Raw genomic sequence first — 25,185 nt, 5'->3', positions numbered from 1 at the left:
AGAGATTCCTCTTTAACACAAGTGATGGAGACTTTTGGGCCTGATTTTCAGAGGTGCTAAGCATCCACAACTCTAGCTGAAATCAATAGGCACTGCAGATACTCGGCACTTCTGCAAATCGGTTTATTAGAACACAAGGATCTGAATTCAGTTCCTTCGTTGCTGCCAAGTTGAGAATTGGCACGATTTGCAGTATATTGATTTTTTTAAAGGGGTATGTGCACACAAATTTCTTATGCTACAGATGCCTTCTGGTTGTCATCATATTTGTCTCCCTGTGACACTTGTTTTTACCTTTTTTCCTATGTATTATTTCTACACTGTGCAATTGCACCTCTAGTCTAACATAATCCTGAATCCATGATTCTCTTACCCTTTTCGCTCCTTTTTGTCTGCTGTATTGCTTTCTCCTTTATTCTCTTGCTATTGCTATACCTCTCCCCTATTTTTGCATTTTTATCTATTTTTCTGTTTTCCTACAATATCTAGGTTTTTTTCTCTTTTGCATTGTTCTACCTAAAATTTTCGTCTTACTTTTGAAATTCTGTAATTTCATAGTTCAGGTTAGGACTTCAGTATACATGTATATCTTAAATTGCTGTAGTGAGCCTGCAGCTCATTCAAGTTAAGATATAAATTTATACTGAATTCCTAACCTGAATTCTGAAATCATAGAAATTCCAAGTTAAGACTAAAATTCTCCCACATGGCTTGAAGGATCAGCCACAGGTCAACTGACGAGAAAGGCAGGGACACAGAGCAATACCGCAGCTTTAGAAGAACAGGTGGATGAATGGATACTTTGGGACCTTTTAAGAACTGGATCCCAGAAGAAATCTGACATAAAAAGCAGGGAAGATCTGCACTGTCTCATCTAAAGGCCTCAGACTGTTTTACAGATGCTCTGTGTGTGTCTCACCATCAACTACCCTAAGAAGAAGACCGCTATGATAAATCAGTGGGACCCCTGGAACCAGTAAAAGGCGGCAGACCAACCAAATCTGGGCACACAAGGAAACATTAGACAGGGGGATACTCTGAAAGTGCCAGAGCCAGTGTGTCAGGGAATGCAGAGCTGATAACAGCTGGATTGGAACCAGGGAAGGAGGGGACCGGGGAGCACTGAGACTGAAAGAGAAAGCAGTTGGAATGCAGCCAAAGAGCTGCATCGAGAGGGCTTGTGAAAACTGATCCACGGACGTTTTATTCAAACTACTCAAAATACCCTTTTATAGGCAAATGTTCCCAAGGCATTGTGGCCTAACCTCACGGAAGATAAGCATGAATAAACCATGCCACAGGCCCATGCTGGAGGGGCCTCAGCTGTGCTTAAAATGACAATGACCAGATCAGGATGGACAGGATCCCATATTATGGGGTCCTAGTTGGGGCAGTTTCCAGCCCCAGGAGAAGAGGGGGGAAAAATCGAAAGGTCGGAAATAGAGCCAGTAGGAGAAGTAGCATGCAGGAGACACTAGATGTGGCAAACCCAAGGAGAGGAGTTGGCAAAGGGCTCATAATCTAGTATCATCCCTATAGGAGAGACCCTTGAGGAGAGCATGCTGGGCTACTGATACAATATCCAGCAAGGGCACAATGCAGAATGGCCCCAGAAAGAGCATTAGTGATGTGAAAGGCATCAGATATAGGGTGTGGAAGGTAAAACATCATGTTTGTGAGATCACAGAACCAAAGGATCAAGGTCAGTCCTGGTGTAAGAGGGTGCAACTCCACTGACATCAATGGAGTTACACCAGGATTGAATATGATACAAAGACTTTACAAAGGAAGATGGGTTTAAGTCCACAATTCAGGAAAACTTCAGCACATGCTAGGTCCCATTTAGTAAAAGTTCAACATATACTTAAGTGCTTCCTTGAACAGGGTGGCTTTCCTCAATCAGGTCTTAAATGGGCATCCTGGAGAGTATGCTCTATAGCCTTATTCCCAACTGGTTGGATTGCCCCGTGGCACTTTAACTAGGAGTTTCATGGCCTTATTTATTTCATAACCAAAAACAATGTGCGTGCACCTACTGTGCTTGCACCCTTTCCTTTCTGCCATTATTAATAAAGACTTCTTTCCTGTCAGACATATAATAGTGTATCACATCATGTGCTACAGCATAAAGAGTCTCCTGTTTGAAACACCTGCTGAGTCTGTGGCATACCCAGTACAATACCATGTACCTACAGCCAGGTGTTTTACCATGAACCTCACAATGACTCTCACGGTAGCTGGTTGGGGAGCTATACTGTCTCCATGTACTCCACTCAACCACTTGTGCTATCTTTGCAGATGAGTGTGCAATATAATGCTCAATAATTGTGCCCCAGAATTCTCTCCAACATTATCTCCTGTACTGAATATATGTTGAGATGCTTCCCCTCCAGGAGTTGACATTTCACTGCCATCTCATTGGCTCTTCTGGAGCAGGAATGTTATTTCCATAAGTAACACATCTCACGTGATCCTCCAGAAAGGACAATGTGGCATGGGGAGTTGACAGCTGACTCTTCTTGAAGGGAATTTCATCATGTAATACTTAATCCTTCTATTTCAGAACTGAAAGCACTAAAATTTCTAACACTAAGAACTAACTTCCTCTTTCACTGGGAACAAATACTGAAGAATTTGTTTTACTATTGAAAAGTAAATGTGCCTTTTGCCTCTAGATATTTGGTTTGAATCTGTTCCACATCAGCAGTGTATGAAAGTCATTAGCATATGCGATAGCTATTTGATGTCTATTGTGAAATGAGAGTTGATTGAGTCAATCCATATCCTACTAGGCAGGTTTCCACATCGGAAAAAGCACCATCAGAATATTGGGCAGAAAGCACAGAGACCTGGGATAGACTAGACCCTGAGCTCCCCTGTTTCATCAGGAGTTTATCCTTGTAGATCAAAGTTTGGTGCACTTTGGTGCGGGGTTGGCTATAGGTCCTGCTGCTTTAGGTAAGCTGGCAAATGTTTGATCCATACTAGCCTGCAGTCGCTCGCACAAAGAGCATTTCTATACATTTTGCTGCCTATAATATTTTCCTGCCATAGGCAAACACCTTTCATCCTCTATGAGCGATCAAGCCCTGTATTGGTGAGATGAAATAGGGAAGCTTGCTCTCTTGCTGTCCAATTTGCACTTATCCCATAAATAAAAGGTCTCAGTTCCAGAATTATCAATCTTTTGCAGCACTAAATTTGTGTAACAATATTTTAATCGGTTAATGTGCTGTCATAAAGTCCATTAACAACTAAGCTATCTTTTTCAATATTCAAAAGAGAGAACAGTTGGTTCAACCACATGACATCATTAGTGTCACTCTCATTCTCCTCTGCTTGCTCTTCTTGTTTATTTTTGCATCACATTGCACGACCATGTCTTTCTACGTGTTTGCACAGCATCTAATACAATAGGACCCCATTCCTGGGACCTTTGGGTGCTACTGTGATATAAATAATAGGAACCATATTTACTTGTGCTGACAGAATTGCTTTCTTTACCACCTAGGACCCGTAGCTTACTGATTTTTTTAAGCCCACACATTTATCTGAACACATGGATTTGACATAAAGAGTGACTCTTCCTTAGTAGAGTGGCTGCTCAGATAAGAGTGCCAATATTATCACAGGCTCTTAAAATGTATTTGCTCTGCACCGTCATTGCTTTTTCCAGCTCTTATCTGTCATCTTTTTCCAGTTTGTTTCTGCTGTAAGAGCTAGACGTTAAGGGCATGCTGCAAAACTACAATGAACTCCTGTTATTAGGTTGGAGATGGACTAACCGTAACCACTGGCTAACACTGTAAATAGATGGAACTATATGGACTTTCTGCAGCTCTGCCATGGTACCCTGGTACACCCAATGCTAAATTAGGGCCAGGCCAGTCATGGAGAGGATGCAAAGGACTTTTTTTATCCTCAGTGTTCCCATGCAGGGAGAAAGCACACTCTGGATGGCTGGACAGGAGAATGTGGTCTGAAGAAATGAGTAAAGGTAGCTAGTACTATGGGGAACATTAGTGGCCTCAAAAGGATGTGTCTGGACAGGGTGAGGGAAGAGCTCCTCCCCACATGTGGCTGGATGGCTGTTCTGGCTTGCTGTGTGGTACTTTTCTTTTCACAGCCCAATGTGCTCCCCCAGGAGGCAGTATGACTAAGGAAGGCATGATGCCTCCTGGCACCGCTGTGCGCCTCCTCCCCCTCCCCACCCCCCCAGCACAGCTCTGCTTCTTAAGAGGTATAAATGAGTCCAAATCGTAACCCCTCATTTACTCAAAATGGTACTATCAACACGACACATTTATTCCCCAAGCTGTTTTAAGTACTTCGTAGTTAGATATTCTATATATATTCTCCAAGTTGTTCTGCACCACTGTCATTTCTCTGGACTAGAAAAGTATTTGTTCACAAAAATTCCTCCACAAGGATAATTTTCGTTCTCTCTTCACAGATTAAAAATGCAAATGAGCTAATGAAACTGGTAAGCTCCTGACACTAAAAAGGAATGAAACTAATTCCTGTACAAAGCAACTTTTGCATTAGTTCTTCAGCACTCATGTCAGTTGACATTCTTAACCTTTACCTTAATTCTTGTAACCTTGAGAGAGAGAGAGAGAGAGAGCAAGATCTTGCTCTCTCTCACAAGGTTACAAGACTCTTTATACTACATAACTGAAAAGGGTGTTGCAAAGGGGGGGGGGCGGGGAATGTCATATGCTTCAGTTGATAGCAAAGGACCAAAAACAATAGACTGTCAAGTACTGCACCGTTAGTGCTATCTCAAATTCTTGCTATGCCAGTAGTTAAGCAGTCGTTTAAAAACACAATGACAATGCCTCGGTTTTCTCTTCTCCACTCCCTCGGACCCCCCCCCCCCGAAAGCTATGCAAATGAACTGAAAATAATCAGAAGTGTTAGGTGATTGATTTTACACTGAAGTTTTGTTCCCTAATTATAAATATCGCGTCTGCTCCCTGACAAAACAAGTCCATCGAATGGATGTAAGCTCCTCTCATAAAGAGTTGCAACATAATTAAAATACAGCTGCCTGATTTTCAGTAATGAGGAACTAGATGCTTTGCATCCTGCTGACAAACATTCCTCTCATCCCTTCTTTTTTCTCTGAATGAACTGCAACAACAGAACTGTTAACCAGAAAAACACTTTGCATATCATTCTCGTAATGCAAAGAGATGCTTACCTTCTAAAGACTTGAGGAGAGTTTTTTAGAGGGAAAATAATACAGATGCTTTATTGCTGCACTTCAGCATCCCTCTTCCTGTAGCAGTTTACTAGCAATACAGATTCTCCACCATTTTCTGGTCACATGACTAGTGGTACTTCTAAATAAGGATGATCACCTGCCTTTGGGTAGCCTGCTGTGTGTACCAGAAATCACAGCCACTCTGGTTGGGTGAATGAGAGAGAGCTGACTGGAGCTTTATCTGTGGGAAATATTTTTTTAATGGTCCTGTGGAGCTCTGTCACAGTATCCCCAAACTTTTACATGGAGGGTCAGCTGTCAGTTGTGAAAAGCTGCTTGCTGTTTCATTTCAAGAGCCTGAGGAAAGCTTGCAGTGAGAAATGAGACAAAAGTTCATATGGATTCAGCTCATCCCAGCCCTCATTTCTGTTTGCCTCTTGTGGTTATATAACACATACATAATCAAGCATGCTTTAGATGACTTGTTTCAGTTTAATGGTTTAGTTATGAAAATGTGAATATTATTAAAACCATCGTATGGAGCAGGGTGTGCTCAATAAAGCAATATTTCAGGCTTTACTAAAGGCTCTACGCTCTCCTCTGAGAATACAGGAGGTGGGGAGCCTGCAGGAAAGGTTCTTTCCCTGGAGCCTCGTGAGCCTGGTTCTGTGAAAGCCTTATTGGGGGCATGGTCTCCTTGTGCTTCCAGCATTACAGAGAAGGAGAAAGAGAGGGGAGTGGGCTGGGCTTTTCTGGATTTTTCCCTCACAGTCCTGGAGAGAGGGGGGACACTGGAAGTCAGCAGCCCCTGAAGCTGTATTAACTTCAGTTGGCTTGTGAAACTCCCCTTTGGGCCAGGTTGCAAGAAAAAAGACAACTACTGAGCGTTTAAAAAGATATAAAACATGCTCCCTCTCAAAGAGGATGTTGCTGCAGAAATGTGATTCGTGGTGCTGAGGCCAGTGTAACAATTCTGAAAATCAAGTTCCTTTATGATTGTTGTTGGGGTTGTTGGGTTTTGTATTGGTTTGGTTTGGGTTTGGTTTTGCTAGCAGTCTGAAATTTTAATCTCATGTTATGCTGGGCACTTAGGAAAAAAATATCCATAGTAAAAAGTACAAAATTGTGCTTGTGCAATGATAGACAAGGCAAATGAGGTAATATCTTTTATTGGACCAAACTTCTGTTGGTGAAAGAGACAAGATTTTGAGCCACACAGTACTCTTCTTCAGGTGTGGGAAAGGTTAAGATTACCTCACCCATACTGTCTCTCTAATATCCTGGGACCAAGATGGCTACAACTACATGGCGTACAACGTGTGCAATTATATCATTATTAACCTGATAATCACATACCCCAATGAAATTAGAAATGTAATAAAAGCTAAGTCTCCAATACTACAATTAGATCTACTGCAATTAAATTCCCTGTGCCAAGCCCCATTGACTTCACTGGAACTCCCTGACAGGGCGAGGGTCAACCCATATGGATCAGATTGCAAGAATGGGGTCAGCATTGTTAATGCTTTGAGCTGAAATTGTGTACAGCTGATCTACAGTGAACGGAACATAGTACATTTACCCAGAAAAACGAGGGTTGGACAGAGGGGGGAGTTTTTTGTATAACAGATGCTCTTTAGCAACAGCCTACATTCAGAATAATTTTATTGTTTTTACTTTAGAAGGGGGTCTATTATCTGTGTTTCCTGAATTAAATAAAAGGTACAATTCACAAAGTGAGTTAGTAACGGAAGTTTTTTTTATTTATTTATCAATTCATGAATAGCTGTCCCAGTCTTATTAAAAGCTGGGTATAAAGTACTTGGTATGTGGCATGCAGTAAATAATAAAGCTGGTGGTTTTTTTTTTTTACAGAAATGGGATTATCACCATATTTGCTTCTGCTATTTTTAACATCTGGCTCTTCAATGCAAAACTGGCATTACATTTTAATTATTTTCCAGCATCCAGATGGTAGTGGAAAATATATTACCACCCCAAAACTGGCAACAAAAAAGATAGTTGTCATGGCTTGCTGGGTCACAGGAAGTGTGGGGGAATAAAGGATGTTAAGAAAGCTAAGTATGAAAAGTAAGTTTCACGATTTCCATCAAGTTAAAACTTCAATAATTTAATTCACTGTTATTAAATTGGAGTGATGCAGAAAATATTGGGAAAAGGAAATGCTTGAATGAGGTCAATTACGTATTTACTAAAGTGCCCTAAAATGCATCCTGGCTGGGTATGCCTGTTTCATTCTTCTACTTTCATAGATGTAATTTTGCAAATGATGATGATATCTTTGCAAATAATGAAATATCATTAAAAAACACATAATGAGTAACGCTGGATAGGAATAGTTTTCCCATCCTGGGAAAAATTGAGGTTTCAAAACATTTTCCTGTCTCAAATATGGGTGAAAAGTCCAAATCTTAAAACAATTTGAGAACCAATAATCTGGGGGGGGAAGGGGAAATCAGTTTGGGTCAGTTGAAATATTTCATTTTGATAATTCTGAAACATTTTAATTTTGATTTAAAAAAACAAAAACAAAATACTATTAATTTATGTTTCAAAACAAAAAGTTATTCTGAATCAAAATATTGACTCTTTTTTTTTTTTTTGGAAAATGTCCAGATGGGATGTTTTGACAAATTCAGAAGTTCATCTTATTCAACACAGGAATTTGTCAAAACTGACCCTTTCCCATGCGCACTTTGTGTTTTGCTGAATTGGCATTTTTCTTTTCCTGACCAGTTCTTACGACAAGTCCTAATGGCAAGTAATATGGTAAGGTACAAGGGGCTAGGACCTTGCCAGATTTAATAATTGTAAAGCACCAGGCACACCTATAGTGCTGTTTAAATAATAATGAATAACAATGCCAGTAGTAATAATGTGCTCTACCATTTGTCAGACTTGGGTTCAATTCTCAGTTCAAGTCTCTAATCCTGCAGTTCAGCAGGGACTGGAAGTATACTAAAGCAATAAGCTCAGTCCCCAGAGTGCCCAGCATTGTTGCAGAGTGACACTGACCAGTTAAGGAACAGTTGTGGTAGGAGTGAATAAAGTCCTGTCCACTTCTCCTCATTTAAAGAAGATGTGCTTTGAGATCTCCCTAGGGAGAGGCTGGCCTATAAAGCAGCACAGAGGCAGAGGACTACCATGCAGAATACTGAAGAATCCAGCTGTTTATGATTACAACAAATTTAAAATAATATTTTTTTCCTTAATAAACATAATGGGCCAGATTCTCTGTTGGGCCCAGATTGTGCTGACACAGCAGAGATGGGACATCTCTTTCTTTTTCAGAATTTCTAAAAGAACTAAAAAAATCTATTATTTTGCCCAGCTCCCCTTCTGTCCAGCTCCCCTTCTAATATACACCTGATTCTATTACTGCTCTCACCAGTCCTGACTCCTCAAACAGCCCCGTCCTGGTGTTCATGATCCCTTCTCCAACTCATTCTACTCCCCTTTTCCTCCTCTCACAATTCATCTTCCTATCTGCCTGCCTCTCCAGCAGCCATTCTAGCTTCCTCACCTCTTACTCAATTCTACGTGTTCCCCAGTGCCTGACTGAACCAGTCTTTTATTCCTGCCCCTACATCTCCTCCCCCTTCACCCTTCCATTCTGCCTCAGCCTTTTTGGTTTGTTTGGTTTTGGGTTTTTTGCATCATCCCCATCCTTTAGCTCTTTTGCTACACCTCTTCCATTCCACCAGACAGCCCTCTTGAGGTCCACATCTATCCTGACCTTTGAGCAGCATAAATTCTTTTACTCACTGGGTTCTTATTCTTAAATCTACTTCGAATCCTCAACTATCCTGATGTGGTAAGGGGAGGAGGCAGATGCAAGGGGTTTATGACACGAAAACATGAAGGGGAACAGAGACAATGTGAAGGCATAAGTCCACCGGCTGGGGACAAAAAGGCACAGGGTATCACTGGGAGCGTGTCCATGCTTCTATATGTTGTTCCAGTACCTATAATTCCAGTGCTTGTGAGATGAAGCCTCTTTCCTTGAGAAATACTCTTATAATTTCCCACCACCACCATCTACCATACATGCAAACAAACATACCTGGGATGATGCCTACAGTAGAGCTGGGCAAATTTTTTTGGTTGAACAGTAAATTTGCTGGAAAATGTAAATCAAATTAGGCACATACTTTCATCCAGATAAAAAATGAAAAAAAAAAAATAGAAAAAGGTGAAACGTTTTGTTTTGACATTTTTTAAAGAAACATTTTGACTTTTTTTGTTGTGCAATTTAGCTAGATGTCAGAGTAACAGCCGTGTTAGTCTGTATTCGCAAAAAGAAAAGGAGAGTGAGTTTGGGGGGGGGGGGGGAGGGTGAGAAAACCTGGATTTGTGCTGGAAATGGCCCACCTTGATTATCATGCACATTGTAGGGAGAGTGGTCATTTTGGATAAGCTATTACCAGCAGGAGAGTGAGTTTGTGTGTGTGTGTTTTGGGGGGGGGTGAGAAAACCTGGATTTGTGCTGGAAATGGCCCACCTTGATTTTCATACACATTGTAAGGAGAGTGGTCACTTTGGATAAGCTATTACCAGCAGGAGAGTGAGTCTGTGTGTGTGGTTTTTGGAGGGGGGGGTGGGGGGTGAGAAAACCTGGATTTGTGCTGGAAATGGCCCACCTTGATTATCATACACATTGTAAAGAGAGTGGTCACTTTGGATGGGCTATTACCAGCAGGAGAGTGAGTTTTGGGCGGGGGGGGGGGGGCGGAGGGTGAGAAAACCTGGATTTGTGCTGGAAATGGCCCAACTTGATTATCATACACATTGTAAGGAGAGTGATCACTTTACATAAGCTATTACCATCAGGAGAGTGGGATGGGAGGAGGTATTGTTTCATGGTCTCTGTGTACATAATGTCTTCTGCAGTTTCCACAGTATGCATCCGATGAAGTGAGCTGTAGCTCACGAAAGCTTATGCTCAAATAAATTGGTTAGTCGCTAAGGTGCCACAAGTACTCCTTTTCTTTTAGCTAGATGTGTTTTTCAAAGAGTAATAAACACCGGAAAACATAACAAAATAAAACAAAAAATGGGGAAAAAATTTGTTTTGTTCAAAGAAAATGTTTTGTTTGATCCAAAATAATTTTTTGTTTTTTTTTTTTTTTTTGGCAAGAAAACTTTTTTTTTAAGTTTCAGTTCAAAATGAACAGGTTTTTTTCAAAAATTGTTTTTTAATTTTTCAGCTTAGTCACCAAACTGGTAAATCAATTTTTCTCTCAGCACCAGCCTACAGAGCCTCTTCAAATGACTGCTGCTGCCTCCAGAGGAGAAGTGGGAGGGGAAGTCCCAACCCCAAAACTCAGAGAGGAGGCAGGAATATTACTTCCAACAATACTTTACAGCCTTTCTAAAAATGACATATTTTATAAACATTACTTCGAACATGCACAGAAAAGAGTGGTTATATGTAAGCTAATACCACCATCTATTGTGCCCCGGACCTTAATTACTGTTGTACTATCCAGTTTCATATAGTTATGTAAGATGAGTTACTCTGCCATAAAAAAATGACCTTCAGACTCAGGAAATTTTACTGTTGGCATCACATCAGCACTAGCAGAGAAAGATGTTATTCTAGACATCCTAGACCTGTATAGTACTCCATGAATTTTTTCTTTCTAAATTAGTCATTCTTGGCTGTTCATGTAAGAAAAGCCATACAAAAAGCTATTTTCTTTCCAATGAGAGTGACATTAATAATGTGCTATCAGATCTTTTTGTATTTTACATGAGGCCAAATAAATGCCAGGACTTATTATTTCTAGCATTCAGCTCTTATTGACATTGCTTTATGGTCTTTCTTACATATTTTAATGCCAGAAATAAATTTTTAAAAAGATTCTGTGAATGATGTCAATCAGCCCTGGGTTATTACATTTCTTATTGATTTTGATTTTCTGATATTGTTGTGGGTGTCTCAAGGCAAGGCAGGAGGAGAGGACCTTCCTGGCCTCCTAAAACCCTCTTGCAACCTGCTTGAACCCCTCTATCAACTCTTGTCAAGGAATTTGTTGATCTGCCATAAGGAAAGGACAGGACAGTGACTGATTCAAGGAAGGGGGACTTCAAGTTTTTATCCCCCTCTTTATCCAAGTTTTCATGTGTTGTTTTTATTTATGGTCTCTCATTCTTAATTTCTTCCCCAACAAAACAGTCAAACTGATTCCATTGAATTTTCATAGCTGAACTGTCAGACGGTTACTGGGGGAGGGCTGACAATTATGTAACCTGCATCTTCTCCCTCCCCTCATTCTACCAATTCAAGGCCCTGATTCAGCAATTGACCAAAAAGAGAATATCAATAGGTTGTTCCTGTATATGGGTACATGGATGTTCTTGTGGCAGTATCTTGTGCTAACCAGCCAGTCATTGGGTTGAGAAATTTGTGTTCCACTGCTGCTTTAAACTTTATCCACGAAACAGGATATTTATTTCAGACAAAGGAGCAGGCCCCAGAGGGATTTCATGCTAGAGCAAATTAAAGAAATATTTTTTCTTTTTTAATATGTCACCAAAATGCATATAAAAGAGTCCCTAATTACACACACCAAATCAGAGTAGTTCCCAGGTTGCTGATTGCTCGATTTATACAACAGCCTTAATAAAATGACTATAAATAATTGTTCCCATATGTGTTTGTCCCTTTCCATTTGGCAAATTATATTTATATGTGTTTTTAATACAGCAGCAGCCTAACTGGCTCACTTTCCTTTACTTCTTTGGGCCTCAACATTAATACAGAGAGCAGAAATACCTGGAGCTGTGGGACAGGCACCTAGTATTTAGCTGGTTTCAGAGTAACAGCCGTGTTAGTCTGTATTCGCAAAAAGAAAAGGAGTACTTGTGGCACCTTAGAGACTAACGAATTTATTTGAGCATGAACTTTCGTGAGCTACAGCTCACTTCATCAGATGCATACCGTGGAAACTGCAGCAGACTCTATATATACACAGAGAATATGAAACAATACCTCCTCCCACCCCACTGTCCTGCTGGTAATAGCTTATCTAAAAGCCATTTCCAGCACAAATCCAGGTTTTCTCACCCTCCACCCCCCCACACAAATTCACTCTCCTGCTGGTGATAGCCCATCCAAAGTGACAACTCTTTACACAATGTGCATGATAATGAAGTTAGGCCATTTCCTGCACAAATCCAGGTTCTCTCACTCCCTCACCCCCCTCCAAAAACCCACCCCCATACACACACAAACTCACTCTCCTGCTGGTAATAGCTCATCCAAACTGGCCACTCTCCAAGTTTAAATCCAAGTTAAACCAGAACATCGGGGGGGGGGGTAGGAAAAAACACGAGGAAATAGGCTACCTTGCATAATGACTTAGCCACTCCCAGTCTCTATTTAAGCCTAAATTAATAGTATCCAATTTGCAAATGAATTCCAATTCAGCAGTTTCTCCTTGGAGTCTGGATTTGAAGTTTTTTTGTTTTAAGATAGCGACCTTCATGTCTGTGATTGCGTGACCAGAGAGATTGAAGTGTTCTCCGACTGGTTTATGAATGTTATAATTCTTGACATCTGAGTATTTAGCTGTCACTGCAAAGCCCGAGGGGGAGAGTAGACCCATATAATAGGGTGTGGCCACACTAGAAAAATTTGATGATAGCCATATTATATCAAGAGCGAGCATCAGTATAGGTGTAAGCTGCTAGTGTAGACAGAGCTCAGGTAGTTTTACCACCGGGGGCAGGGGTGCTGGAACAATTTGTATAGTGGGGGTGCTGAGAGCCATTGAACCAAACTGTAAACCCTCTATATGATAGAAACCACTTTGTCAGGCAGTGCGGCAGGAACCCTAGTTCCAGCATCTACGGCTGTGGGTATGTCTAGCTAGACTGCAATCCCTAAGGCCACGTCTATACTACCCGCCAGACCAGTGGGTAGTGATCAATCTATCAGGGATCGATTTATCGTGTGTAGTGTAGACGCGATAAATCGATCCCCGATTGCTCTGCTGTCAACTCTGGAACTCCACCAGGGTGAGAGGCACAAGCGGAGCTGACGGGGGAGCTATTCTCGTAGCTGAAGTTGCGTATCTTAGATCGATCCCCCCCCCCCCCCCCCCCTGTGTAGACCAGGCCTAAGTGTGACTGCAGCTTGAGCTGATATACCTGAGCTAACTAATACAGCTAGCTCGGGTCCCACGATAGCGAAGCCACTGCAGCATGAGCTTCAGCGTTGGCTCACCCTGTGAGTAATTACCCAGGGATCCAGACAGGCTAGTACAACCCACACTAAAGCACATGGTGCTACAACTTCACTGCTCCAGGACCCAAGCTAACGAGATTAAAGCTAACTCAAGTATGTCAGTTCAAGCTACAATCCCACCCTTTGATTGCAGTCTAGACACACCCTGTGCCACACAAACACGCTCTGAAAAGCCCGAGCCTTGCCCCTATTAGCACTTACCCCATTGCTACCACTAGTTGCTGTAACAGAGGGCCACATTTTTCAAATGCTCAGAACCCACAATTGGGCTAAAGTTACAAATGAGCTCAGCATCCAACATGCTGCATTCCTTTGGAAATCTGGCCCCCCCGGGCTCCTAAACAGGATTGAGCCCTTCTGAAAATTGGGTTCCAACCGAGGGTGCTGAACACTTTGACAAATTCAGACCTACAGGGACTCATTTTTCTAGTGTCTGTGTAAGACCAGAATTAGCCCCCATATTTTGAGGAATCTCACCAAAAAGTTAGCTATTTAGTGTTTGCTTCTTCAAAACTTTTCTCAGATCCACAGTGGTGACATAAAAATAGCAGTGAAAAATGGATATTTAGAATTATTCTCACTTCCTGTGTGAAGACATTAACACCACTGAGTCGTGCAGGCATGGCATGCGAGAAGCCTGGGATGCTGTCTCCATGTAATTAATCAGGGTGACTTAAGCAGGGCCAGCATCTGGCAGCTTTTAATATAAAATGCTTTTAGTGGGAGGCTAAAGAGCCTACAGCTGACTTGCGCCTGTGAGACGAACAAACCCACACCTTTCTTAAGTACCCCTTCCAATTTGTTGTCCCATTTGGCCATCTGTTATGAAAGTCTCAAGGTCAAGCACTGGGACAGAGTTTCCATTGCTTTACTTTTTTACTGTACGGAAATTGATAAGCACCGACCCTCTCTGCCTACAAACTTCTTCTGAAGATTTGCTTCTTCCTCTATGGCAATAAATGCTAACCGATGTCAGTTAAGCTACCATCATCCTCAATGCATTCTTGTGCTGTCCATCTATAGACTATAAATAATTTGAGATAGGGACAATGTCTTCTTCCTTTATGGTTTTGTACAGCAACAAACAATGTTTGTTCTTCAAAAAACTAAGGCGCCAAACGTCAATCCTGCCAAACGTTTATGAAGGTGCTTAACTTTCAGCATGCAAGTAGTGCCATTGAAGTCAAATGTTTGCAGGATCAGGGCCTACACTTAGAATGAAACCAATGTTTATCTGAGATAAAAAATACCAAATAGCTGAAGTATTCTACAGAAGGTTTTTTTTAACCATGTGTGGATTGAAACAGAACAGGAGACGGAGGTTTCTTTAACCTGTCTGGGGGGAAAAATCAGTGAGGGAACTATTGAGGTTCTGAGATTGCCAACATCAATCTTAGACAGATGAGGTGGGTGAGATTATACCTTTGATTGGACCAAGTTCTGTTGGTGAGATAGACAAAGTTTTGAGCTTACACCGAGCTCTTCTTTGGGTCTGGGAACCATTCTCAGAGTGGTGTCATAGCTACATACAAGGCTTGTCTCTCCAATAGCTTGGGATCAACAAGGCTACAAAAACACTGAATACAACAACAGGTTTCAGAGTAGCAGCCGTGTTAGTCTGTATCCGCAAAAAGAACAGGCGTACTTGTGGCACCTCAGAGACTAACAAATTTATTTGAGCATAAGCTTTCATGGGCTACAGCCCCCCTTCATCAGATGCATAGTTTGGAACATATAATAAGAAGATATATATATACATACAGAGAACATGAAAAGGTGGAAGTTGCCATACCAACCCTAAAAAGAAAAGGAGTACTTGTGGCACCTTAGAGACTAACCAATTTATTTGAGCATAAGCTTTCGTGAGCTACAGCTCACTTCATCGGATGCATACTGTGGAAAGTGTAGAAGATCTTTTTATACACACAAAGCATGAAAAAATACCTTCCCCCACCCCACTCTCCTGCTGGTAATAGCTTATCTAAAGTGATCACTCTCCTTACAATGTGTATGATAATCAAGTTGGGCCATTTCCAGCACAGATCCAGGTTTTCTCCCTCACCCCCCTTGATTATCATACACATTGTAAGGGGAGTGATCACTTTAGATAAGCTATTACCAGCAGGAGAGTGGGGTGGGGGGAGGTATTTTTTCATGCTTTGTGTGTATAAAAAGATCTTCTACACTTTCCACAGTATGCATCCGATGAAGTGAGCTGTAGCTCACGAAAGCTTATGCTCAAATAAATTGGTTAGTCTCTAAGGTGCCACAAGTACTCCTTTTCTTTTTGCGAATACAAACTAACACGGCTGCTACTCTGAAACCATACCAACCCTAATTAGCCTCTTAGAGTTGGTATGGCAACTTCCACCTTTTCATGTTCTCTGTATGTATATAAATCTTTTTATTGTATGTTCCATTCTATGCATCTGATGAAGGGGGCTATAGCCCATGAAAGCTTATGCTCAAATAAATTTGTTAGTCTCTAAGGTGCCACAAGTACTCCTGTTCTTTTCACCGAGTACAGCATTAATCTTATTCAAATGTGATTTGTTTTGGGCCAGCAAACTGTAGTTGTTTGGTATATTAAATGCTGTCAGCACATGCAATTACCAGTGTACGCTGCCGCAGTAATGCATGCAGTGCTTCTTGAAAACAGGCTGACTGTCAATACTGCTGCTTGTTAGTGAAATTTTCAGGAAGCCTAAAACAACATGTGAACCAATTATAGCGGGGTAATGGAAGTTCTAAATGTCATCAAGCACTCTGTTTCCAATTAAGTCCCAATGCTGGTATGCAATAAGAAATATCCCTCCCAAGGGCAGTATCTTGCATTTCACATGAACAACTTCCCCATTTAAAAAAAAAAAAAAAAAAGCCACCAAACTGCAGCTGTAAAGGGGCGAAGCAAGAACAAGCCAATTAAATCCTTTTATTTGATTCCCAAAAAGAAGCTTCCCTCACACTTCCCAGGATCCTTACTTTGAAAAACAAAGTGACGATCAGGTTTAGTTATAGGTCTATTGTTTTAAAATGGTGGAGTAGGAAGGGGACCCTAACATAAGGTGACCAGATGTCCCGATTTTATAGGGACAGTCCCGATTTTTGTCACTAAAAGCTGCATGGTGTAAACTGGGGTTGGAATTATGCCTGTGATGGAAAGGTTATCCCTGTGGTTCCTATAATCTCCTTCAAAATTATGAAACAATTTTAAATGGACTCACTTTGGGATATCACTAACCTAGGCTCTGTTTGTTACAAAAGGAGAGAGAGAAATACTTTAAGTACAACTAATACTTCATTTTTGAATGTTGTCACCTTTGCAGGATCCTCATCTATTTAAATAACACTGACTACCGTTTCCTAGAAGATTCTCAAAAACAGACTGTGTGGGCATTTCCTTACCCTGAAACTCGATTTAGTTCTCGTTCACTGTTGAGAAACTCTGTTTCCTCCTCCATTTCTTGTTCAGTTGCCATGCCATCTCCAGGATGCTGCTGTGAATGTACTTCCCATATACCATGACCGCCAACAACCTGCAATAAAAGAGCATCTGTCCTTACGATGCTTGAATTTTTGTCCTCCCTCGTCAGACTGTCTAAGGGAGAATATTTCTCTTGTTCAAATGATTTGTGAGGGATTTTTTTTAGCTGAACTCCAGATTGTTTGTCATGGATCAACTCCTGGTCTAAAACTGCTTCCAGTTCTTTGACAGAATGTCCAGACCCTGAGTCCATTGTTTCTGTCCTGCTTGAAATTTCTTCAGGTGATATATCACTGACTTCATTTTTGCCCAGCACTGTCCAACTGTGGTCTTGCGCAGGGCTTTCAGGGGATCTCTTTTCATCACCCAGTCTTTGAGGCAAAACAGAAGGACTTTTCTCTGCTAAATGAAAAGAACCCCATTCAGTAGTCAAAAAAGATTGGTCTTTACTTTCATTTATTATGGAAATTGACTGAAATGTATCTGAGGAGCCTGCTGAAAAGGCTTCATGAGACTCTGTTTGTTCAGCCACATTAGCTTCTTGACATGCAAAATCACTTTCCTTTGTTTCAAGGATATCCTTCTTCACAGATCCATTTTCTTCAGCAGTAACAAGGATGTAATCCATCTCTAGTGCAGTCTGATCTTTGTTCACCTGTGTCCTCATATCTTCCTTACTCTCTGTACTTATCAGTTCAGGGCTCTCAGTGGAATTTCTTCCATTCCCCTCAGTATAGAGGGGGTCACTGGCAGCTTCTAAAATGCAAAACAAACAAAATTTCAGTTTCAGCAGTTAGCAATTATTGTTTTTCAAATGAGTCCTGTAAAATAAACCCATTTTTATTTGCCTTTGATAGCCTATGTCCTGTGTTAATTTATTCTTGCATTTTATATTATTATTATTATTTATTATTATTTTATTTTATTTAATATTGGGTAGTGCCAAGAGGCCAGTGAGGCTGGGGTCCTTTATGCCAGGCATTATACAAATATGCGGTAAATGACGCTCCCTCCTTCAAAGTTTCAGTTTTTGATCTAGCTACAATGAAGAGAATACAGGTCTTTCCAAGGTCCAGAGTTTCAGGAAGACACATGTATTCCAAATGCCACTCAGCTAAAGTCTCACCATGCAGCAGCTATACTGTATCTTACTGTTCAGTAGCAATACTCCTTCTCAGACATTTACTACTTTGTCCCATTAACTTATTTTATTAGACTGTGCATAATTTCTTACCATTGGGTGATCCTGTGACTCCACCTGCTGGTGAATCAGTATTATTTGTTTGTGCTTCATGTTCTAATCCTTTCACGATATCAGAGGATTCAGGCATCACTTCCGACTCTAATGGTAAAGATCCCAATGCCTGGTCTTCCTGGGGGCACTCTGCAAATGAGTCAAATGACTGATCTTTGGCAAGGCTGTCTTTGGTCTCTAAAAAGCTCATTTTATCTTTTTGAGGAGTAAGTGGAGATAATGGCATTTCCACCGAAACATTGCCAGAAAACTGCTGCTTTAATGAAATTTCCTTTCCTCTCTTTTTGCTGCCAGTGGCTTCTGTATTAAACGATACATCAGATGGAGAAGAGTACACCACTGGTGACTGTTCATTAGGTGATTCTTTAAACCAAGGATTATGGCTATCAGGCAAATGTTCAGGTTCTTTTACGACATCGTCAGCATGCTGACAAACTGCAGCATCTCTATCATTATCATCCAATAAGGTTTTTAAGAAGAGTGTTTGTTCGTCAGTTGCATCTCTTTCTACTGCTACATTGTGTTCACTGTTTAATATTGTCAGTTTGCTTACTTCACCTAATGACTGGCTGTTAGTGATTGATGTGTTGGAGCTATTTTCTATACCAGTCTCATTCCCATCAACACACATGTCTGATATTTCTACTTTATCGGAAGTCACTGCTGTATGGTCAATAGCTGGAATTTGGCCAGTTTCAGCTGAGACACTCATATCTTTTATGCTTTCTTCCGAATTATCAAGGGGAAAGAAATCAGTGGCAACTAAATGTCTCTGGGAGTGAACTACCTTGACTGAAGCTGCAAGAATATTATTTTCATAGCAAGCATCTTTAAGATGCAAGGAAGCCATTCCCAAATCTTCAGCAGAGGAGCCTGCTGAATCTATTAATTCAACAACTGGTTTCTTTTCTAAGTCAGATTTTTTTAAGATATTTTCCTTTCTGAATTCAGAAGCTTCATGAGCTTTAGGAGATATTAGCTGATCAACCTGTGTTCCATCATTATTTTCTGGACTATTTCGATCAGGATATGTCTCTACTTTGTGAGTTACTAATTGCTGTTTAACATCAAAGTCTGCTTCTTTGCTTATATTGGACACTGTGAGAACCAACTGACTAACTTCTCCAGCCTCAGCCAAAGCTTGAGTAGATTGTGAAGAAGCATGCTTAGCTTCATATTCATGGCAAACATCAGGCCTGTTTGAGGCCCGTGAACTACTGTCTTGGTCACAGTGACTTAATATATCAGGATTTTCACCCTCAGCTTTCAAAATGAAAAGCTGTTCAGCATCAGTCCACAAATCAGGATCTACTGAGAATAGCTGATTACTTTCCTGAGTCTTGTCCTGTAAAGTATATGGGGAACATGTAATCTGGCGAACTTCAGCTAACTCGTTCCATCTCAGGCTTGACTTTTCTATCAGTTTTTGGGATGAGTCATTTGCAATGAAAGCATTTTTGGGGGAGCTGCAGAATTCTGAAGTTCCACCGGTATTCCATTGTTCTTGAACAAATAGATCTTTATTTGAAGTTTTTATTCGAACGTCCACATTATCTCTTGAAAGATCAAGTATTAGGTTTGCCTGAGCGAATGTGTTTGGCATATCTGGTTGCCACTTTTCTGGAAAAGCATTTTTAGAAGTATCTTGATCTCCATCAACTGTGACAAAAGGCTGCTCTTTTAAATCCCTTTCTTTCTTAGCCAGTGCCAGTGGATCAGACAGTTTATGCTGTACAATATCTGGATCAATTTGACTCTTGTGAATATTCCTGGAATGCACTATACTTTCATATTTCTCTTCATTAAAGTACAGAGGGGGAGACTGATTTGCGTGGCTACCTAGATAAGCAGGATATGCAACTTTTAGTTCTTCACTTTTTACTGGTGCTCCCCAGGCATCAAGCTTAATGTTTGCCAATTGATTAATTTCTAAACCACCATCTGAATTAGAATATTGCCCCTCTACTGGCTTGTGTTTATGCGTTTCTGAATTCCACCATTCTGAATGGTCATCCGGAAATCCAAATGTTTCCACAGTGGACCTTTGATTTATTTCAGAATCAGCTTGCAATGATATATTCCATGATTCTGAATTCTTTGAAGAATATTCTTTATGTCCTGCTGCAGAAGATGGGGCAATATAGTAATCCATTGTACATGAATTCCAAACATGTGGATGGTGTGGATTTTCTTGGAAAGTATTCACTTGAAATTCTCCCTGACTTGTTTCCCAACCGTCTAAATATTCAAAAGCTTCACAGGTATCATTGTTAGTTGTGTTTAAGTGCATAATATCCTCTTCCTTTGATATATTCCAAGATTTTACATTTTCAGAGTTTTTATTTAAGATGGCCATCTGAACCTCTTTCTCCAGTTCCGTTTCAGCATCTGAACTGTCTTCAGAACTCACTGCACTGGATTGTGCATAATAGTGTTCTTTAGTTTCAGAAACTTTATTCTCATTTGCTTGATAGTTGGAATCTATTTCTATCACTGCCTGAGGTGCCTCTGAATTTTTGGAATCCTCATTTGCTTCAGGACTTGATAAAGAAGATACTGTATCATCATCTACATGTGCATTCCAAAGATCTAAATTTTTAGGAACTTTGTGATCAATGCTCTCTTCAGATTCTTCCTGACTTTTATTCTCAAAGCCCCCCTTTTCAGGAGCTTTTTCTAATCCATCATTGGTGATATTCCAAATGTCTTCACTTTCTCTATGACAGGTAGCTGGCAAGCTCCCCCAAACATGCACATTTTCAGAGGCATCACTTATATCAGGACTTGTGGCACTGGACTGTGTATAATCATTTGTTGAACCACTCCATACATTATCCTCTTCACAATCACTTTTGATTTGTGTATCTCCTGGAAGGCTATTCATGGTGTTTGTCATTTCAGGAACCTCACTTGTCTCAGGACTTGTTCCAGGAGACTGTGTATCTTCACACATGTGTGAATTCCAAACACCTAGAATTTGGGGAAAATCATGATGAGATGTGATGTCAACATGTTCCTCATCTGGAATTTTATTCCCAGATTCTAAACCTTCAGAAGCATCATTTCCCCCAGAATCCATTTCATGTGATAATGAATTATCCATCACAGATATATTTGTAATGCCAGGCACTTCAGCAGATTCAGAAGAGGGATTCACTTGAATTTTAGTCTGCAGAATCTCACTCATGAAAGGTGTTTCATGAGCATCACTTATCTCTGGACTGAGTTCAGAAAAACCTAATTCAAAACTGCAGATCTCTAAATTGCTAGGAACTTCCTCAGATAAACTCTCCTGAGCCCCTCTGAACACCTCTGGTGCTTCATTTATCAAAGGACTTGATGCAACTGATTGAGAGCTACTCTTCGCAGAGTCATTCCAGCTATCTAGATTTTCAGGCACTGTAGGAGAATGATTTTCTTGGCCATCCTCACCTTTGTTATAACTTTCAGAGGCACTTTTCATCTCGGGACTTGTTGCACCCTCTGTAGCGGTACTTTCCTTATCAGTATTTCTAGGAAGTGACTGTGATATATTACTATGGCTGTAATTTTGGAGATTATAGAAATCTAAATGCCCAGAATGTCTTTCTTCCTCGTGACTTGTTGCAGAAGATTCTGCATTGTTCTGCAAAGTTCCTTTCCTCTGTTCCTGATTGGCAGGGTTAGACGGACAAGAAAAGGGCATATTTATTTCTGATTTCTCTGTTTCTAAAGCTTTGAAAATGTCACTGTTCCTTATTTTTTCTGGTGAGTTAGGAATTTCGGATGGTGGTGTACTTTCTTCTGAATCTGTTATACATGATAGTTTGGATAACACTGATGGTGACACTCTGTTATCTTGCATGGTTGTGTTCCAAACATTGCTAATGGTTAGCTGTCCACTCATCTCATCTATTCTTTTATATTCATCTATTCCTTGTTGAGAAGTACCATTATTCTCCCATCCTGCCTGATGATTCTGCTGAAGGTGTACACTCCAGAGATTCAACTGTTGCTCTGAAAGCTGAGTTCTCAATTCTGAATCTTTATTAATGCTTTCTTGTACTTGCCCATTAACTGAAACCTCATTTTCTAAGTCATTTCCTTTCAAGTCCAAACCATTACCCATCTCTGAAGTGCTTGTAGATGACTGTGTATCCTCAAGGATGACCCTGTTCCATATTTCTACATTTTTTTCAGCTGCAGTTGGTCTGGTATTCAGTCCACCATGTGGCTGAGATAAGTGGTTGACCGTTTGATTATACACCTGCATGACTCCAGTGTCCTCAGAACTAGAATTACTTTCACTGATATTCTCATCACCTGAAAAATACTTAGCAGCTATTTGTTCTGAATTCCGTGAAACTGTACAAGTGTTTGGAAGAGCAGTAATTTCAGAATTTTCTGCTTTTAACTGACTGACATTATTAGGAGACACATTCCACATTTCTGTGTTTCCTGAGCTTAGAAAAGGCATGCTTCTAATGGATGGTTGTGGTAATGATTCCTTATCTGTTTCCTCCAATATTTTAGGTTCATCTGAATTTGAGTTAATCACTTCATCGAAAATTGTTTCTCTGTCAAAATGCTTGTCCTCATTTTCCCTTTCGTCCCCTATATATGTAGGTGATATGTATGAATCAGATGTTGAATAATTGGTATCTGGTGGAGAAACAACTAAATCTTCACCGGCATTTGATGAGCTAAAGTCTGAGCATCTATATGACAAGACAGAATCTTCCCATGGAACCAGAGTTTCTAGTACTTCTTTCTCTATGTCTTTTTCATACAGATCCCAGACATCCATATTTTCAAATTGTTTTGGTCTATATTTAGTGTCACCTAATACATTTTGATTTTCTATGGCTAGATTAGAATTGTTCTGCACATTATCAATACTGGACTTTGTATTTTCAAAAGTACTGTATTCTTCCACTGGATAAGCCCTCCCTTTGTTCCAGGCTTCTGAAGATACTTCATTGTTCAGGTTTTCAGACTCATTTTCTGCAGTGTTTTCTGAAGAATATGATAGATTAGTTTTGGACATGGCCCAGGCTTCACGACTCCTCACAGAAGTTTGATCAGTGTCCAGTTTCAGCATACTCCATACATTTTCTGATGGCTTAGCGCCGTCTTCTTGATCAAACTCTGTCCAAACATCGTAAGATTCTGCATCGAGTTGTCCACTTTCACCTACAGTGTTACGCCATGGAGCTGATATCACTGGGGTCAGCTGACTGGACTTCCACAAATTAGTAAATGCTTCCCTGTGTTGTTTTGTCTCCGCTAAAGATGCACTTTGCCCGTGTGAGTGTTCAGTGGTTTTCTTCTGCAGCTCTAAGCTATGTTTATCTCGGACAGGGTTAAACTGATTCTCCCACAGACCTGTTCTTGAGTATTCCATCTGCCTTGGCTGTTTTTGCAGGAATACAGAATCTGAGGCTCTTCTATCAAAGTGCTCCCGAAGTAATGGGCTTGCTTTACAATCTTTCCATGAATCAGGGCTTTGAAATACAGATTCCTGTTCACTTGAACTCCACGCATCAGCATTTTTAGAATCTAATTCAAAACCATCCCACCAGCTTCCATACCTAGCACGTGACTGAGAATAGCTTGCACTATCTATTTCATTAATTTTTTTAATTACATCTTGTGGAAAAAACAAAGGTGGTCCATTATCTAATGGTGAGCTTTCTACAAGACTGTTCATAGGAGTTGGGGGAATTCTTGTTTCAACATTTTTCAACACCACAGGTGAAGAAGAATCATCTTCCACTAAATCTGTCAAACTTGAAGTTTTTTCAGACAAATCTCCAGGATTTTCTTGCCTAAATTCATCATCAAATTCTACTAAACTGTCTTCTTCATTTGTAGTCATTAGTAAATTGGATGAATAATTAGCCATGTCATTTTCTGATAGATTTGTCTCATCAAGTTCTTTCTGCACAATAGGTGGTTGTCCTTCTGATGAATCACTATTCAGGAAGAAGTCATCTGCTGGGGAATAATCAACAGAACGAGAAGAAGATTCAGATCGAATTGTAACCATAGGTGCTAGATCAAAACTGAAAAAATCAAAGTTATCACTGTTGTTTCTAGACTGAGGTTGTTGTTCTTCTGGTATTGCTCCTTCAGGAATGGGGCTATAGGAATCAAAACCTGGAAGGAGACTGTGATGAGCACCTTCTGCAACTGGACTATCGTCACTGAGAAAAACTGAGCTCTCCTTGGAAGACCGGCTGCTTCTAATGGTAGCCAATCCACTGTCTGGACTCACAAGGTCTATATTAACATCAACATGGGCTTGGATAGATCCATTGAGATCTTGAGGATTTTCTATAAAATTGACAGAACTGGGCTGTGGTTCTATGTCAGAACCATATAGCTCCATGATACCAGAAGATCCCTGTGAAAGTGGAGCACTCCCAGCAACAGCTTCAGTAGAAGACGTTCTGCTGTTTGGTACCATTTCTGGCTGTCTTCTGTTAATAACTTCTTTAATTATTAGAAAAATTTGATCACCAGTCACCAAAGTATTGTCTTGGTGATAAACGAGGAATTGGTCACATCCGCATTCTAAAGGATCCAGCTCCAGGCAAGGATTCTGACATTCTTCTAATTCACAGCAAATCTGTTGGAAAATACAGTGGTTTCAAAAAGTCATTGTAAGGACAGTTACAACTGTATACTAATAGTATTATTGCCTACCTATTCTTGTCAGTTGATTTCTCAGCTATCTTGCTTTACCTATCTTTTTAATGAACTTTGAACACATTAATCCTCTTAAACTTAAGAAGATCATTGCATAACATTTATTATTTAATTAACAAATATTTACTTGAAATGCTATAATTTGACTTTTCAAATTAATTCTTCACTCCTAAAATAAACTCAGATTTTTGTTTGCTATTCTAGGAAAGCTGACTAAAATCTGTAAAAGGTGAAAAAGAAACTGAATGCTCCCAGAAAGTGTTAAAGAAATGCATTTC

At 40.3% G+C, this 25,185-nt stretch overlaps 1 protein-coding gene across 1 annotated transcript in view; it reads right to left on the bottom strand.

The window, feature by feature from the left end:
• The window catches only part of PRUNE2 (prune homolog 2 with BCH domain), a 205,820-nt gene that overhangs the window by 42,885 nt on the left and 137,750 nt on the right, over window positions 1-25,185 (bottom strand). The window contains exons 9-10 of the mRNA XM_077818026.1: window positions 18,197-24,827; window positions 16,884-17,718 (exon numbers count right to left, since the gene is read on the bottom strand). Coding sequence (XP_077674152.1) covers window positions 16,884-17,718; window positions 18,197-24,827 — 7,466 coding nt within the window. The remainder of the gene's footprint in view (window positions 1-16,883; window positions 17,719-18,196; window positions 24,828-25,185) is intronic.

Source organism: Eretmochelys imbricata, chromosome 5, assembly GCF_965152235.1.
Source record: "Eretmochelys imbricata isolate rEreImb1 chromosome 5, rEreImb1.hap1, whole genome shotgun sequence".
Taxonomy (NCBI): domain Eukaryota; kingdom Metazoa; phylum Chordata; order Testudines; family Cheloniidae; genus Eretmochelys; species Eretmochelys imbricata.
This window is presented reverse-complemented; position numbering and strand designations above follow the sequence as displayed.